General features: G+C 48.2%; 2 protein-coding genes across 7 annotated transcripts in view; one reads left to right on the forward strand and one right to left on the reverse strand.

Moving 5' to 3' along the window:
* Positions 1 to 9679, reverse strand: part of TMCO3 (transmembrane and coiled-coil domains 3) — a 36727-nt gene extending 27048 nt beyond the window's left edge. The window contains exons 1-5 of one of the 3 annotated variants that reach the window (XM_066579668.1): positions 9583 to 9679; positions 6881 to 7394; positions 4673 to 4852; positions 593 to 778; positions 197 to 325 (exon numbers count right to left, since the gene is read on the reverse strand). In XM_066579668.1, the coding sequence (XP_066435765.1) occupies positions 197 to 325; positions 593 to 778; positions 4673 to 4852; positions 6881 to 7318 (933 nt within the window). In that variant the 5' untranslated portion in view covers positions 7319 to 7394; positions 9583 to 9679. Of the gene's footprint in view, positions 1 to 196; positions 326 to 592; positions 779 to 4672; positions 4853 to 6880; positions 7395 to 9292; positions 9436 to 9469 lie in introns of those variants that run through there. The other 2 variants (XM_066579669.1, XM_066579670.1) reach the window with 2 other exon arrangements.
* A 339-nt stretch (positions 9680 to 10018) lies between these two features.
* Positions 10019 to 18149, forward strand: part of DCUN1D2 (defective in cullin neddylation 1 domain containing 2) — a 35983-nt gene continuing 27852 nt past the window's right edge. The window contains exon 1 of one of the 4 annotated variants that reach the window (XM_066579671.1): positions 10019 to 10146. In XM_066579671.1, coding sequence (XP_066435768.1) covers positions 10144 to 10146 — 3 coding nt within the window. In that variant the 5' untranslated portion in view covers positions 10019 to 10143. Of the gene's footprint in view, positions 10147 to 10484; positions 10537 to 18149 lie in introns of those variants that run through there. The other 3 variants (XM_066579672.1, XM_066579674.1, XM_066579673.1) reach the window with 3 other exon arrangements.

Here is an 18149-nt window from a genome sequence, read left to right on the forward strand (position 1 = left end):
GGAAAGCATCAGTGTATTCATTAGTACTAATAACATGGTGCCGAGAAAGTCCACAGCCCCCTGATGCTTCCCAATCAGTTTACAAGGTCAGTGTGTAGTGACAGAAGGGGACAGATAAAACCCTAGTTTGGCTATTTATTCATATAAGAGTATATTAAAACAGTCGCTTTAAATATACTGCAAAATAATACTTCACCTTTATACTGTTTAAGCCAGATGGCCCTAGAAGAACGCCACAGATGATATAGCCAAACATAGTTGGCAGTCCGATCATCGTACATACCCATCCACAAGGCAGAGACACCATTACAATGGTCACAATATCCTAAGGGACAAAAGGTTGTGCATTAGGCAAAGCATCAACAGCAATTTACGTTGATCAATAGATTATACCCAAGTCCTCAACTAATGAGAAGAGGTTTATCCAAGGCTTGGTGGGATCATTAGAGCATGTGTAGAGCAATAAGGCAACTGATGATTAACTTCTTAATCGTAATGGTGCCTGTGGCCTTTAAAAGGAAGACAACAAACTACTTGTGTCCAGTACCTACAGAACAAAGGTCTACTCAAAGGAAGACCAAGCCGGCGGTACCTTGATAAAGTGGTGGTCAGCGCGAGGGATAGTAGAATCTCTGGGTTTGGTCAAGATGTACTGGTTATTCTGGGAGTCAATCAGCATGCTGAGCCCCAAGTCATCTTCTACTTGGTGCTGCGATGTATTCCTCTTTACTTCATCTTCTTCTACTCGCAGGACCGCTTCAACATTTACGCCACGTACCTAATGCCAATACAAACCCTAATCAGAGAAGGCCCTTCTGTCACCTTAGTAAACCAAATAAACTAGGTAAAAACTGTGAGGCTTATTTACTAAGAACACACATGATCTGTACATGTTGCCCGTAGCAACAGGTTCTAAAATGAAAAGTGTTAACTGGTTGCTAAGGGCAACAACTCAAAACACAAACATGTTCGTCTCTCAAAAAAAAAAACACAACATTAAACGTAAAGAAACCACCAGACTCCTCGGACGGCCACGGGGCTACAGGAGGCGCTCTGCCGTGTGATCAGCCCCGCCTGTATCTGACATTGTTGGCAGCTTGCAGTGTTGATCTAGATACGGAACGCCTGGTATATGTCCACAGCTGCAACACAATGCTTCTGCAAACATCGGGCACTCCCAGACGTTATATGCTTATTAAAGCCGATGTGTCATCTACTTTTCTATTTTAGTTTCATAATTAGGGTGCGATTACAGAAGCGCCACTAACACTCACTATTTACCATTAATTGCCAGGTGGCATCCGGACTCGCAAGTTCCAGTAGATCGAGAGTGCCAGCGCTTGTGTAACAGCGACCTGTATTTAGTTACGTACAACATAAATGTGTTTGTGCTTTTCTTTCTGAACGTTGCAGCTTATGGGCTGAAAGTAGGTGACCAATGGAGTCCAGAGATATAAGTCCTATACCCCCCCCCCCCCCCCCCCACTGATCAACATATTATAAGCTATCCTATGGATAGGACATAACTTGTGACCCTGGTACAACCGCTTTAACCCTTTCCAATCCACTGTCTGACGTCTAAAGACATTCTGATTGAAGGCTGTAAAGCTCCGATGTCTTAAGACGTCCAGCAGGGTATTCTTATTGTATATTACTGGCCGATCTGTTGTCGAGGGGGCCTCTCTAACATGTCCCACACTGCAGTACTGGCTCTAGCCAGCAGAAGGCGCCATTTTATAATGGCAGAAAGAGAAGGTCTCCAAGAAAAGCGGGAATATAAAACTTTGGAAACCAAGGAGTGACAGCGGAGATGCATTCAAATCCCAGGACGGGATCTGATGTCATAACTGAAATCATAATATGGCTATAAGCATGGGCTACAATTCTAGGAGCTATAGCCTATGAATAACGAGCTATTCTAGGGTCAGAAATGCATCAGTCATTCATTTTGCTTTCTTATACCATGTTTTTCACATTTTGCTGGATATTTTTTATTTTAAAAGGGCCACTCCAGAGAAAACACATTATCCATCCCTGTCCTCATCACTTGATTGCCTGTCAGACTCTGAAGGTCTCCCATGTATATTGCAGTCACTTCCATGCAATGCAGCCTTCTATCTGATACTTATCAGGCACCATATTGATATTGAAAATGTTGCTTCCACTTTCAATCAATCCCATAATGTATCAGCACAGCATTAGCTAGAGGCTATGCCATTTCTGTCTGCTAGGGGGACAGTTTAATTATCACTACTTTCTATCTTCACCTTAATAAGTTAGGACATATACAGTCAAGATGAGTTGTGATCTCATTTATTATCCCTGTGTGACAGGAGCAGTGTGATCATCATTAGTAACTGTGATAGGAGTGTTTGTGTCCCCCTCTAGACTGGTTTTGGTGTAGGGTTCATGTAACAGCATCAAAGAAGCTGACTAGAAACTTTACACAGAAACCCAAGTAGATATGAGTCGATCAGAACTGAGATCACATAACCATCAAGGACAAAGTTTCAGATGACAGGAATAACTGACCAAGGTAACATTACCTCACTTATACATACAGGGGGCTAGCTACATAATGAATGAAACAAGTATTTCATCGGAATGGCCCTTTAATGTATCTTCAGTAAAATGGATATTTTAGTTATCTTTATGCTGGACTCCATCAGCTTTTCTGGCATTATACAACCTTTCAGCTTTCTGTCTGTATCACAAGAGGAACATTTTAACTCATTAGCCCATAATATTTGCTGCCCTTGTACATCACACCAATCATCAGTGTTATTTCCCTTTAAGAAAGTTTTATGCCAGACACATTTTAATGTTTAAACATCTTATCACTAAGGGAATTATAAGGGTGGAAACAGAGAGACAATGGAGAAAGCTTTAAAGAATAAATCTCATTCAAATACAGACTGGTTTATTATAAATCTCAGTCTAGGGCAGGGCAACATGGCCTAAAAATAAAACGTTGATTATTTTCAACCTCAAGTTTTGTCATCTACCTACTGGAATGCCCCTACCCGTTACAATACTTCGGACATACCACCCCGGCCCTGATGTGCTGGATTAACAATCACAGATCTAACTCTACCAACGGCCTTCTCAAACATAGCGTCTCCAGGCGCACCCACATTACCCACAACCAAGGCTTTACCGTCTTTTCCGGAAGTATCATAGAACAAATCACACCTGGCATAAGCAATAGACTTGAGGCACGAAAAAAAAGGGATAAGTTCTGGGCATGATTATTGTTCAAACGAGCGAAAGTGAGCGATAATCGTTCAGTCTAAAGTCAGTCCATGATCAAACGATAAATCATTCAATTTTCATTTGTGGTTCATTTTAGGTTAGCGTAAAAACCATTGTTCGCCATTCAAACTGAGCAATAAGTGAATGAGCCATCCTTTGTTCCTTCTCATTTGAACAGGCAAACAATGTATCTGCCAGTATAAACAGGCTTCTGGGTGAACTCTGACATTGGTGTAAACGGACCCTAACTCACCCTCAGTTCCCCTTCCCTCTTGCTTAGCATTTTTTCCCACATATTAAACACTACAGCCATCAATAGCTATAGCAATATATAGCAATACACTCATACTAGTCTGGTGCTGCGCATTACGTCCCTCCATCAGGTTGTCTCTAGAGATGAGCGAACGTGCTCGTTTAGGACAATTACTCAATCGAGCATCACTTTTTTCGAGTAACTGCCTAATTGGGCGAAAAGATTCGGGGGGCGCCGAAGGGAAGAGAGAGCTCCCCCCGCCGCCCCCCGAATCTTTTCGTCCGAGTAGGCAGTTACTTGAAAAAAGCGATGTTCGATCGAGTAATTGTCCTAAACGAACACGTTCGCTCATCTCTAGTTGTCTCCTTTTATATCAAGATTATATTTTTTATTCTTATATAGAACTTTGTAGAATATGTTTTGCCCCATCCATATTGCTCAGATGTGTCTTATTGCATTAACCTCAATAGTTCATTGCCTTTATAGGATTTCACTGTATTACGACTTGGTTTAGAATAACCTGCATTAGGACTACTTGGAGTACTGCTCGGAACGCTTCATTCTCCTGATTCACCTTGATGCTATTGTTATTGCCAGCTTTACAAAGCCTGTGTATATGTTTATCTCATTTTTAAAACAGATTAGCTTGGTGCCTGTAGGAGGGGTATAGCTGGTACAGTTTGTTGCCTAGTGTCCGCCTCCTAGTAGCGGCTGCTATACCCATGGTCTTCAGCTCCCAATGACACAGATGAGAAAACACAATCCTGGTATAATGTACAGTATTTTCCTTCTATGACGGTCACCATGCAGGACATATAACATGACATGGTAATAGTTAGTACTTTTATAGACAAATACCAATTATGTTTATTTTTTCATATTCTATATAGGAAGGGAAAGGTTGAGCTTTTATTTTTTTTCATAGTTATAAAAGCTTTTCACTTTAAATAGTTCCATTATGGGTCTTGAACATGCCCTACAACACTACCCTACTAAGACATGGCAGACAGGGGGCATTCACTAGGCCCCTGAATGACCTGAAAACCCCTCGTTGGTCACACTTTGAAGGTGGCACAAATAAGGTGATGGAGTGTGTATATTTACGAGACATCAGGAAGAAGTTACTGGATATAGTTTGCTTCCCCCAGTGTCAGTTAGAACACATACCGACTTATTGTCATCAAAAGCATGGTCTTCTATTTCTTCCTCCAGTCTATCTGCAGCCTTCCTAACGTCTTCAAGGATTTCATCCAACATGGACAAGCTTTTATTCTGATGCTGCAAAATCTTCACCGCTTCCACTTGATGTTTCTCGGCTGCTAGAAGCTCTACATACTCTTTTTCTTCCTACAAAAACAACTCACTTCAGATTTATGCAGACAATTTGCTTGTAGGATTTCAAGAAGTTGACGAGAAGGATTGGGGTGGGAATTAAAAATATCAAATTTTGTAAGAAACGTCATAAAAGAACCAGAAAGTCCCCAAACCCAACAACTGGAATCCCTGGCGATCATTTGTAATCTGTGGAGGGACCCAGAAGCAAATGTTCAGTTTCCCTGAGGGCCACTACAGGAGAGATGAGGTATTACACAATTCCCACTGAAACCAGTAGGCTGTCGGTAGAACGCAGGAGACATCTTTGTATCTCCCCTCTAAACACATAAGGGCCTGAACCAGACCCCCGCTATTAGCTCTGCATTTTCTAATATGGTATTTGAAAATTACTAAATGTACATAAAATATAAAATTCTGCATGGCATGGGCGGTCTCATTCGGGACAAACCCTTTTCATAACGTGGCTCTGCTCCCAACACACTAGGCAAACAGATTTTGCTGGGATAAGCCATGGCCGGTCAGATGGCTGCAGGGGGATGTACTACTATATGGTGGCCATTCAGATGAATGGCTTGAGTTCACCCTTGTATAGAGCATCCCTTCATTCTGGTTCATTAAGGCAAGTCCTAGGTGGGGGGACTTGCATCGATCACATCCATATACCAAGTATAGCATGTGCACGGTGCTGGTCTTCAGGAGACAATACGTTTAAAGAAAAAGGACTGCTGCCAATGTCAACAATGGAGATCCGTGGGCTCCTTATCCATGCGACGTAATAGGAGTGACCTGAGGACTCATTCACCTGGGTGTATGAAATACTGATGTGTGTGTGTGTGTGTGTGTGTGTGTGTGTGTGTGTGTGTGTGTGTGTGTGTGTAGGGGGCGTTTTGAATTTTTGGTTTATTTTGTTTTTTTGTTTGTTTTTTTTAGGAAGAAGGAACACAACAAACACAAGAGGGCCCAACTGATGCCCCTTTTATGTTTTCACGGTCTCCCAGCAGTATTCTTAAAACAATGCAGCACGCATATGTGCAACATCCATATTCACTGAGGAATTTTTTTTACCCTCCCACTGATTTCCAAGGGCAATTTCGGTCTGTGCATATGGATAAAAAAAAATAAATGTTGCTTTTTTTGTTCTTCTTTGTAACACGCAACATCAGTACCACTCAAAAAGACAAAAAGAAGCATGTCTGAATACACCAACTTACTTTAGCAGGTTTGTAGGCTTTTCATATTTAATCAGTAAAATATATGGACAGGAAATACACCGTGTGAATGGGCCCTTATGCACACAGATGCTCTGCTATCTTTGGCCGTGCTCACATTCGCGCAGGCAATTAGAGTTCAGCATGTCACACATACAAGAACTTATGTTGCCTAGATTAGCGCATACACCGGAGGAAGCAGGCGCGGATATCATGTATGGACAGCAATTGGAAGAGAGACCCATAAGTGTGCGTTGCTTCATGGCTCGCCACTGCCTCTAATGGCGGCAGCACTTCTCCATCCGCAGAATAATTGGCGAAATGTAAGATGCTGGCACCAGCCGACTGCTTAAGGCCCCCTGTCCATGGACGTGATATCGCCGGCGAATCACACCATGTGATGCTTTCCATAGCGTTGCTAGAGAAAGCGCTGGCCCCGTGTCCACGAGCAGAGAATCATTGCGATTCTCCGCTCACGGCCGGCAATTCGCAGCGGTCAGCCTATTGTCAAATAGGCTGACTGGCGGAGATTCGTCTGGCAGCCCCTGCTCCCGGGCGGCGGCTGCCGCGGCGGAGATCCGCCGTGGGATACCGCAACGCCCGTGGACAGGGGGGCTAATCCAGATGAGATGGACTGAAGAGCAGATACTAGACTACTGGTATTAGTAATAGATCAGAATATGTATGCCCAGTAGTCCAGTATCAACAGAACCTGTAGCCCCCCGAACCGGAAGCTTGGTCACACTATATCCTTCCCAGTATGGATACAAAGAGTCACCGTGTTCATCCATGACACCATCAGTGACTGCTAATAGACTAGCAAGATACAAACCTTTATGGCGGCTTCTCGTAAGGCTTCGAGCCTCTGCCGGCTGCTTTCCTTCATGTTCACCACATCCTTATAATCTCCCTGCAGCGCCCTCCGCAGCCCATTAACGGCCTGAAACACAGAGTTCTCACTCTCATTCAGCTCCTTCTGAAAGATTTCGAAGGTGTGAACCTGGAAGAGCTTCTCCTCTACAGACAGTGCCTGGTCCTTCTCCACCGCTTTGATGGCGTTCTTCAGCTTGTTGAGGACTACGTTCTTCTGATGGATGAGACCAGACAGTTTCCGGCAGTTGTTCACTAACCACTCCTTCCTCTGGCTGGCGGTGGCGCCCTTGCCTCTGTGCAGTTTAATGGCATGCTTCGCTACACCGTCGTGTTCCGCCGCACGCGATATCGGATAAAGCAGCTGTAAGGGGAACAGCCACAGGATGGAGGTCTTCATAGCTGCTCACCACTTACAGCAGACACACACTAGTTCTTCAACTGGCGCTGTAGTGTAGATGCACATTGCCGAATCTCTGGAAGACGACATACAAGGCATTAGCAAAGAGAAAGAAAATCCAAACCAAGTTAGTCCACAGGTCTATAGACTGGATCACCCAAGCCTGAAATGGCTGCTTACAGGGAGCAATACACTTTGAAGTTTGAGTCAGAGCTGAACTCCGAGTCACAGGGAGGGCCGCATCGGCCACTCTTCATCCACAACATTATCTCTCCACTTTTGTGTACAGGAAGAGAGCAGTCAGTCTACATGCTGCGAGCAGGAAAGGTTGGCACGGGCGGGAAGAAGCTGGCAAGAGAGACTGGCGCAGGCAGGGAGAAGCTGACACGGGTGGGGCTTAAAGGGGTTGTCTCGCGAAATCAAGTGGGGTTATACACTTCTGTATGGCCATATTAATGCACTTTGTAATATACATCGTGCATTAAATATGAGCCATACAGAAGTTATTCACTTACCTGCTCCGTTGCTGGCGTCCCCGACGCCATGGATCCGTCTAATTTCGGTGTCTTCTTGCTTTTTTAGACGCGCTTGCGCTGTGCGGTCTTCTCCCTTCGGCTCCGCTCGGCAGCATCGGCGTTTTGGCTCCGCCCCCTTGTACGCGTCATCGCGTAGCTCTGCCCCCGTCACGTGCCGATTCCAGCCAATCAGGAGGCTGGAACCGGCACACGTCATGGGGCGGAGCTACGTGAATAAGGTAAGTGAATAACTTCTGTATGGCTCATATTTAATGCACGATGTACATTACAAAGTGCATTAATATGGCCATACAGAAGTGTATAACCCCACTTGATTTCGCGAGACAACCCCTTTAAAATATAAGCCCTACCCTGAAAATAAGCCCTAACTGCATGAAAATAAGGATACATCGCCTTAAAGCGCTATACGTGGCTCCGCTGCCGCTTCCTCCTGTCCCCGACACAGGCCTTCTTCTGGCCAGGGATTGAAAAATTCCCACCTCCTAAAAAAGGGTTGGCTGTGATTGGCTGATGCTTAGCCAATCAGAGCCAGTGCTTGATGAATGGCTATGATTGGTTCATCGAGCGCTGGCTGTGATTGGCTAAGCGTCAGCCAATCAGAGGCAGCACTTCGAGGAGGCGGGGATTTTTTTAATCCCCGGCCAAAAGAGATGAAGGAGAATAGTGCCAGGGACCCGGGGAGAAGATGCGGCCGGGCTGACTGCGCCTGTAAGGTGATGTATACAGTTTTTTTATTTTTCCCTGCAGCTTGGGCTTAGTTTATGGCTTTGACAGTACGATTTCCTCCTGTCAAAGTTGCATCGCACCGCACGAAAATCACATTTTCATGCAATGCAACAGAGAGGAAGGCTCCATAGGGAAACATGGGCCACAAAACCTCACGAGTCGCGGGCATATAGCGGGACCCACGAGGTTTTTGTATCGGGTTGTTACATACTACAAAACATCACATGTGTGACGTATCCCATAGGGAAGCATGGGCTTCACATACATGAATCGCGTGACTTTTTCGCCCGTGTGAAGGAGGTGTAAAGAGGCTGTACCAAGATCTAACGTTATCCCCATCCACAGGGCGGGGGAGAAGATTAGTGAGAGCCCAACGACCCCAAGAACCAGGTCCCGACACGAAAGAGGTTGTGCGCACACAAGCGCCATTTCAAGGACAGGGGCGTAAATTGCCGAATACAAGCAATCTTTGGCACTGTCATTTAAACTAAAGGATCGGCAATGCATGTGCGCGACATCCGCTGCATTCATGTGGGGCTCCGAGGATCAGTGGGGGTCAGACCCCGTAATGTTACCTCCTATCCTGTGAGTAGGGGATACATATAGATGTCGCACAGCCCTTTTAAAAAAACACAAAAACCCCACCGCTCGCCCTCCCAAGCTGTTCTACAGGGTCACCGAGAGTTACTTACCTTACACTGCATGTACTTACCTTAGGGCCGCACAACACACAGCCAATATAAACTATTCAGACGAACGGCAGCCCAGTTTTACGGACAACAGTAGGGCGTGTAGCGAATACGGTGATCGGTCTGCGCACAAATGGCGCCTTATTGTGTCTGATCCTTTAGTACCAAAAAACTTGGGCACAAGTATCATACAGCCTTACCCCACCTGCCGGGCACCAACAGGGTGAGTGCTTCTCCGCAGAGCTGGCACGTCACCCCTTCTGTACCACATCACAGCCCTAAACAGAGTCACCCCGGGCACAGGCTGTAGTACCTGAGCGCACAGCACCGCTCATCCCCGCTCTCCGCCTCCCGGAACAGTCACTGCCAGCGTCACCAGGCGGCACCAGCCACACTGCACAACCTCGGGCCATAAACACAAGCACGACATCCAGCCTGCCACGTCATTACATCGCGCCGCGCACGGTGTTCTGGGAATTGTAGGCAATCACTGTCGTTCCTGGAATCCATGACGTCATCAGCAAACAGGTTTCCTTCTCCAGTCCTCTTTCCGGCAGTCTGTCAGTGTTATCTGCCCTCCAGCTCATAACGTCTTACAGCCATTACCCCAGCGCGGCACTACATAGACGATCATGTAGAGGATACATCTCATAAGATGTCCCTGAGCTCCCCGAGTACGTGACACACCGCAAGTCTACACGGGCACCGAGTCAGTAATAGGTGGGGTGAGCCGTCACCTCCTTCTGCAAACAGCACACGGCGGACTACAACTCCCGGTATTCTTTGTGAAAGTGGGCGGAATTTCCCAGCAGCAAGTGCGCATGCGCGTCCACCACCTCCGAGCCGTGGAGTTAGGTGATCCGGCGGAGATAAAATGGTAGGTGGGGGCTGGGGGCGGCTGTGTGCGGAGGGACAGCAGGTAGCCGGCTTGGGTTACGGAAGGGGTTCTGGTGTGGGAGGAGGGAGCGCGCTGGTGGCGACCAGGGGAAGGTCACTGGTGCAGGGAGCAGTGTACAGCCGGGCGGGGGGCAGTAATACCCTGCTGCTGCTGGGACGTACCATGTACGTGTGCGGGGGGGATAGCAGCCACCATGGAGGGTAGGTGGGCTGGTATGACCCGCTGCTGGCTGCGCACGTGAGGGAACTTGCTGGGAAGTTGCCGGGGGCAGCAGGGGGGCTGTGCGGGTATTTTGGGAGCCGCCGCTCAGCTTTGCCTTATTTGGGCCGGAGTAGCGGGGCGCCCAGGGTGTACGGCGGACGGCGACAGGTAGGAGGGCGGCTGTGTGCTGCCTGTAGAGGACGGCGGGCCTGCTCCACGGCGGCCATGGCAGCGCTTCCGGCTGGGGGACACAACACAGCAGACTGCCACCTGCTTAGGGCGCCCTCGGGGAGCTGCGGCTTGCATGCGGTTGTGGTGCGGCTTCTCGCCTCCGTCTGCCAGCTGTTAGCCAGGTTTCACACGCACAAAAGGGGAAAAATTGCAGGGAGGCCCAATTGTTGCCCCTTTCTTCAGTGGCCGTGGGTGATGCCGGGCACATGCCGACGGGGCGCACTCCGCAGGTGGAAGACCTGTAATCATTGCAGGTGCGCGCAAAAGAAAGCTCTCTCCCCTCGTCTTCTCCATCTGCTCCCCTAGCTGCGGGCGTTTCCGCTGCTCATGCGCCATGTTCACTGCGGACGGGCTGAGGGTCGCTCACATCCAAAAACACGTATTGAGGCGCCCGCGCTAAAATAGAGCAAGCTGCGATTTTTCTTCCACTCATGGAATACGCGATGCCCGCCTGAAAACGTGGAAGAAAATACACGCCTTTCAATGCCTGCGATTTACGTGGATCTTCTGTGCGGACGGCGATCGCGATCTGCAATTCAAATCCGTTCATGTGTGACCGGCCTAAAAGTTGCCGCGGTGTAATATTCGCGTTTGCTTTTGGTTTTTTACACCTACTGAACTTACCGTAATGCGGCCTCATGCGCTCCGTATTAAGTCAGTAAAAAAACGGATACGAAATCCGCCTGTGTGAACGGGTCCTTGAAGGGGGTTTTTCGAGAACTAATTTAATGGAAGCCATGGATTAACGTCCGATAATAAATTACAACGTGCCGACGGCGAACAGGTGGGAAAAGCAGGAGGGGAGGGGATCTGCCTTAATCGCGTTAATAGTAAACGGCTCTGCAATACGGGACGCACGATGAGATGGCGGGGTGCTGGCCGCAGACTACCTATAAAGTCGTGCCTGAGGCGGGGCTTAGTAGATCTACATTATACCGCAATCTGACAGGCCTACTATGGTATTGCATCATACTGCAGGAGCGATCAAACCATCACGAGTTCTTATTCCCTAGGAAAAGTTTTTTTAAAAATTTTTTTTTTTTTACTAATTATTAAAAAAAATTTATAATGGAATCTAAATGAAAAACCTATTTGTATTGCTTCATCCGTAAAAGTCTGATCTATCAAAGTAACGCATTATTTACCCCGCATGGTGAACGTCGCCAGAATTGCGCTTTTTTGGTTAACTCATCTCCAAGAAAAAATGTAATAAAAAGTGATCCAAAAGTCCTCTGTACGGACGTCCGGCGAAGTGCTGGTGGCCAGAAGGGGACAGCGGGAAATAAGATTTTGTATTGTAAAGGGAATACAGAAAAACCCTCTATAAATCTGGTCTGGTAGTAATCGTCCTGACCCATAGAATAAAGTCGTGGCATTCTTGCTGCAGTGTGTGCGCCGTAGAAACAAGACGCACTCAAAGATGACGGAATTGTGCACACTTCCCCCCCCCCCCCCTCCCCCCCATTTTTCTCCACTTGGAACTTTTTCGGTCCATTAAATAGTTCTGTTGAAAAACACAGCTTTATCCCACATAACCGCCCTCATACAGATACACTGATGAACAAAAGGTAGGGTTTTTTTAAAAAATGCGACAGCGCTACAACTCGCATGTATGTGAAGCCTGTGCTCTCCCGTGGGTTCCTGCATGTTAGCCATGTTTTGTAGGATGCTACGTTGCAAGAAAAGAAAATTGCGGCACGCTCTGTACAGCCCCTGTTTTCGATGTTCTGTAGCCCATGTTTCCCTATGGAGCCTTCCTTTCTGTTGCGTCGCACGAAAATGCGCTGCGACAGATTTTTTTTTTACAGTAGGAAATCCTACCTTTTGTCCCTAAAATAAGCCCTGGCTACCTTATAAACCAAAAACAATACATCCCCCTAACAGGCGCTGTGCGCTCTGACGCACTTTTCTGTCTAAAGCTCCGGCACTTGTCTTCAGCCCGCGCTTCTTGGTCAGGGGGTTGAAAAATCCCGGAGGCTGAAGACAAGTGCGGCGGAGCGGACAACGCCTGTTAGCTGAGGTATTGGTTTTTATTTTAAATGTAGCCAGGGCCTATTTTGGGGATAGAGCTTATATTTCAAGGCCCCCCTGAAGATCCTGGCAAAAGAGCGCTACAAAGTCGTGATATTGCCACAAGACAGCCTAGCGATATTGCACAGAACACAGCTGCGATTTTCTCATGTCAATATCGCTGTCGCCTGTGTGAAGGGGGCCTAATGGGGCCTGGAAAGTAACATCCTCAGCCTCTTCATCACTAGCCCATGGAACAGTGCCAGGTCAGAAGAAGCAGTGGCATCGAGTGATGTGGTGCTGAACGGTGCCCTAGGGAACATGATGATTGACAGGGGAAGGGGGTCGGGTTAAATGTAAGAGTATTTAGAGAAAATAAAAGCCCCCCCCCCCCCCCCCCTTCCTGTACAGGGGCCCCGTGGCTGGATAAGCTCTGCGGCCCCATGTCACATATTGCTGCATATTACAGTATAGGTAATGTGGGTGAGAGTTAAGATATACACGAAGAAAAAAAATCTGCAGAAGAAATGAATCTCTTACGCCAATTTATAATCCTCCGTACGTGAACTTACTGCTGACGTCAGGTTTCCAATGAGCGTGACGACGTCCACAGTAGCTCCATGTGTAACACCTGCGGGTCCTGATGTGGCGTCATCGCGAGGCTTATAGCGGAATCATTGTGGAAAACCCATGTTGTGTGGGCGGACGAGTTCACAAAGCGCAGTGTTTGGTGCTGATTTGCAGCAGCTTTCAAACCTTCAATTAAAAGGATGAAACCTGCGACAGGCCTGCACCAAAGTCTGTGACTAAGTATACAGCAAATAAGTGGCGTGCAGACACCACTGCTGGGCGGCTAATTACTCTACAGCGTGGCTACATGAGTGAGCGGCTGCCTGAGGAGTGTCATTGAAATCAATGGGGGCAGTTTACACTGTGAAAAACAGAGAGAGATTGGCCTTAAGCTGTAACGGCCATTGAAGTGAGCGGGTGTCGCACAGCGCGATACGCAGGATCTGTAACACGGGAGGCTTTGAATTTGCTGTAGTACTTTAAAAAAAAAAAAAATCTTTTAAAAATTTTCTGCCACCAACTTCTGACTGCCATAACTTTTTCTCTGCATCTGTGAGATTGTGAGAGCGCCTTTTTTTTCCTTTTGCAGGACGGCCCGTGGTTTCTATTGGTACCATTTTGAAGTACATATGACTTTATAAAAATTTGCTTTTAGACAGGGTGACCAAAAATGCGCAATTCCGGTGTTGTGTCCTTTTTTTTCCCTGACTATGCTCATGCTGAGGGATAAATAAATATTTTGATAGATTACACTTTTACAGATGTGGCAGTGCAAATATGTGTTTGAGGTTACTTGTTTTGCTTTTTAGTTTTACTACCCCTTTTTATATTTATTTTACAATAAACGCCTCATTTATTCTTATTTTTCCTTTTTTTTTAAAGTCCTTTCAGGTGCCTGGAACCTGTGATCTTTTGATCGCTTATACCATCCACTTCCAATACTTTAGTAGCCGAGTCTCGCGTACATATATACGGTTAGGGGTTAAAGGCAAGTTGCTTAGATAAGTGGAGGGTGAATCGCCATAAAATGAACATGTGAAGTATTACTAGTGATGAAGGATGTGGCATATGTATTGCCTTTCCCTCCGTAAATAGTTTTGGGGTCTGTAATAGGCCACATGTGCTGTTCATTGAGTGTAGCGATACGAAGTATTTAGTGACGTTGTACACCAGACATTGCTGACAAATAGTTCTTAACTGCAAGATGATGTGAGTAGTTGGGAGATGTGCTGCGCCTGTCCTGCTGAGTTGGCTATTTTACACGTACCATTACTGGTTCTTAATAAATAATAGATTTTGAAAAGAACAGTCTCTAGAAGGAGGGGGCATACGGCTCGTTGAGGCGTCACAAAGGAGGGGGCATACGGCTTATAGAGGTGTCACAAAGGAGGGGGCACACGGCTCGTAAATGCGTCACAAAGGAGGGGGGCACTCGGCTTGTAAATGCGTCACAAAGGAGGGGGGCACTCGGCTTGTAAATGCGTCACAAAGGAGGAGGCACTCGGTTCGTAGATGCGTCACAAAGCAGGGGACACTCGGCTCGTAGAGGTGTCACAAAGCAGGGGACACTCGGCTCGTAGAGGCGTCACAAAGGAGGGGGCGCGCGGCTCGTAGAGGCGTCACAAAGGAGGGGGCGCGCGGCTCGTAGAGGCGTCACAAAGGAGGGGGCGCGCGGCTCGTAGAGGCGTCACAAAGGAGGGGGCGCGCGGCTCGTAGAGGCGTCACAAAGGAGGGGGCGCGCGGCTCGTAGAGGCGTCACAAAGGAGGGGGCGCGCGGCTCGTAGAGGCGTCACAAAGGAGGGGGCGCGCGGCTCGTAGAGGCGTCACAAAGGAGGGGGCGCGCGGCTCGTAGAGGCGTCACAAAGGAGGGGACGCGCGGCTCGTAGAGGCGTCACAAAGGAGGGGGCGCGCGGCTCGTAGAGGCGTCACAAAGGAGGGGGCGCGCGGCTCGTAGAGGCGTCCCAAAGGAGGGGGCGCGCGGCTCGTAGAGGCGTCACAAAGGAGGGGGCGCGCGGCTCGTAGAGGCGTCACAAAGGAGGGGGCCACACGGCTCGTAGAGGCGTCACAAAGCAGGGGGCACACGGCTCGTAGAGGCGTCACAAAGGAGGGGGACACGGCTCATATAGGCGTCACAAAGGAGGGGGACACGGCTCATATAGGCGTCACAAAGCAGGGGGCATACGGCTCTTAGAGGCGTCACAAAGGAGGGGGCACACGGCTCGTAGAGGCGTCACAAAGGAGGGGGCACACGGCTCGTAGAGGCGTCACAAAGGAGGGAGCACACGGCTCGTAGATGCGTCACAAAGGAGGAGGCACACGGCTCATAGAGGCGTCACAAAGGAGGGGCACACGGCTCGTATAGGCGTCACAAAGCAGGGGGCATACGGCTCTTAGAGGCGTCACAAAGGAGGCGGCTCGCGGCTCGTAGATGCGTCACAAAGGAGGGGGCACGCGGCTCGTAGAGGCGTCACAAAGGAGGGGGTCACGCGGCTCGTAGAGGCGTCACAAAGGAGGGGGTCACGCGGCTCGTAGAGGCGTCACAAAGGAGGGGGTCACGCGGCTCGTAGAGGCGTCACAAAGGAGGGGGTCACGCGGCTCGTAGAGGCGTCACAAAGGAGGGGGTCACGCGGCCCGTAGAGGCGTCACAAAGGAGGGGGTCACGCGGCCCGTAGAGGCGTCACAAAGGAGGGGGTCACGCGGCCCGTAGAGGCGTCACAAAGGAGGGGGTCACGCGGCCCGTAGAGGCGTCACAAAGGAGGGGGTCACGCGGCCCGTAGAGGCGTCACAAAGGAGGGGGTCACGCGGCCCGTAGAGGCGTCACAAAGGAGGGGGTCACGCGGCCCGTAGAGGCGTCACAAAGGAGGGGGCGCGCGGCCCGTAGAGGCGTCACAAAGCAGGGGGCGCGCGGCTCGTAGAGGCGTCACAAAGCAGGGGGGCATACGGCTCGTAGAGGCGTCACAAAGCAGGGGGCATACGGCTCGTAGAGGCGTCACAAAGCAGGGGTGCATACGGCTCGTAGAGGCGTCACAAAGCAGGGGGCACGCGGCTCGTAGATGCATCACAAAGGAGGGGGTCACGCGGCTCGTAGAGGCGTCACAAAGGAGGGGGCGCGCGGCCCGTAGACAGTGCGCATGTATGACCAGCACTCCATTCACTTCTATGGGATGAAACATGATCTGCTATCTTCCTCACTCTCATAGAAGTGAATAGAGTTGTAGTCACACAAGCGCACCACTGCTCCATCACATAGGGTATTCATGGTTTGACGTTCTCAGTATAGGTGATGCATTTCGTTAGCAAGAAAACCCCTTTAAATATTGCTACAGCGCCTTAGGCCGGCTTCACGAGAAGCGAGACAAAAATCTCGCACGAGTATGAACCCCATTCTTCTGAGTAGGGTCGTGCACATGAGCAATCTTTTTTTTCCCTTACTACGATGCAGGAAACAAATGGTGGCATGTTCTGTCTTTGTGCGTGCTCTCACACTGCCCATTGTTTTCAATGGGGCCGGTGACAGCATCGCACTACATGTTAGGTAATGACAATAATCTTTATTTGTACAGCGCCAACTTGTGCCGCAGCGCTAGGCGCATGCGATGCGAGATTCCCCCCATTGAAAGCAATGGGAGAAACTCTGCAATCCTTCTCCCTCGCATCTGCAGGTAGAGTGCATGTTGGTGAGCGCAAAATTGGACTTTGATTCACAGCCCGATATCGTGCTTGCCTGTGTAAAGTTAGCCTTAAAGGGATCGTCCAGAATTAGAAAAACATGTCTGCTTTCTTCCTAACGCTGCACCAACCTTGTCCTTAGGTCGTCTGGTATCGCAGCTCAGCCACCATTCACTGCAATACCACACACAACCCTCTGGACAAGGGTGGCACTGTGTTTGGAGAAAAGCAGCCATGTTTTTCTAACCCTTGACAAACCCCTTAAATTCTGAGAATAGGTGGTGATCCTGACAATCAGATCCCAAGGAAGTAATAGCAATTCCTTGGAAGGAAGCAGCAATCCCTGACTGTTTTGATGATTTCCAAAGACTACGATGTAGAGAGTGACCAACTTTCTCCTGTACTTTGCAGAGTCTTGGGACCCCTATTCCTCACACCAGATGGTGTCATCAGACTTTTTTGTCATATCCTATTTACACGAACCTTTAAAGAGATACAGGCAGGAAAAAAAACATTTCTTGAAATGAGTGAGAGTGCCGGAGATTACGGTGCACTCATTGAAATGAATGGAGTGGTTGTATACCTGTACGACCACTGCTACGTTCAGTTGGGGACCAGCCAAACATGCCTGTCCTCATGATCAGTGGGGGTCCCAGAGGTTGGAACTCCAGCGATCAGCTAGTTATCCCTTGAAAAATTGCACAAAATTTGGCACAGTTTTTGTCGTATACCAAGCCAACTAATAGGTGGTATGAAGTTAAGACGCTTTTTTTAAATTAATTAATTTTTTTACACGGGGCAAACTATGCCCAACCCTCATCCCTATGTATACTTGCTCCCATGCTGTATACAGGGAGGTGAGGTGGCTGGAGGAGAGTTCTCTCCTTGCTCCTCTCCATTCACTGTATGCAGCGGCCGTTCAGTACTGAACGATCTGTGTTCGGTTTCTGCATGCTTTTACATGGTGCGATTATCATTCAAAACCCTGTGTCCCATGTAAAAGGGCCTTCAGACTAAACAGTGTAAAGATATGTCAGATTTGTCATCCTACAGAGCTGCTGTGATAAATCTGGCGGGTGTTAAGACTATTTAGTGCTAGTAAATCTACCCCATCGTTTACTCCATTGAAATCAAAGGGGTTTTCTTATCTCCTTTATTTTCAGTAGAAAGATAAGTATAATTGCATGTGAAATCAATTTTTAAGCACCATTTACACGCAAAGATGATCGCTCAAAATGCTTTGAAAAGATAGCTTGAATAACAGTTTGAGCGATCATTTTGCATAAGCTACTAATGGGCAT

Source organism: Eleutherodactylus coqui, chromosome 1, assembly GCF_035609145.1.
Source record: "Eleutherodactylus coqui strain aEleCoq1 chromosome 1, aEleCoq1.hap1, whole genome shotgun sequence".
Classification (NCBI taxonomy): Eukaryota; Metazoa; Chordata; class Amphibia; order Anura; family Eleutherodactylidae; genus Eleutherodactylus; species Eleutherodactylus coqui.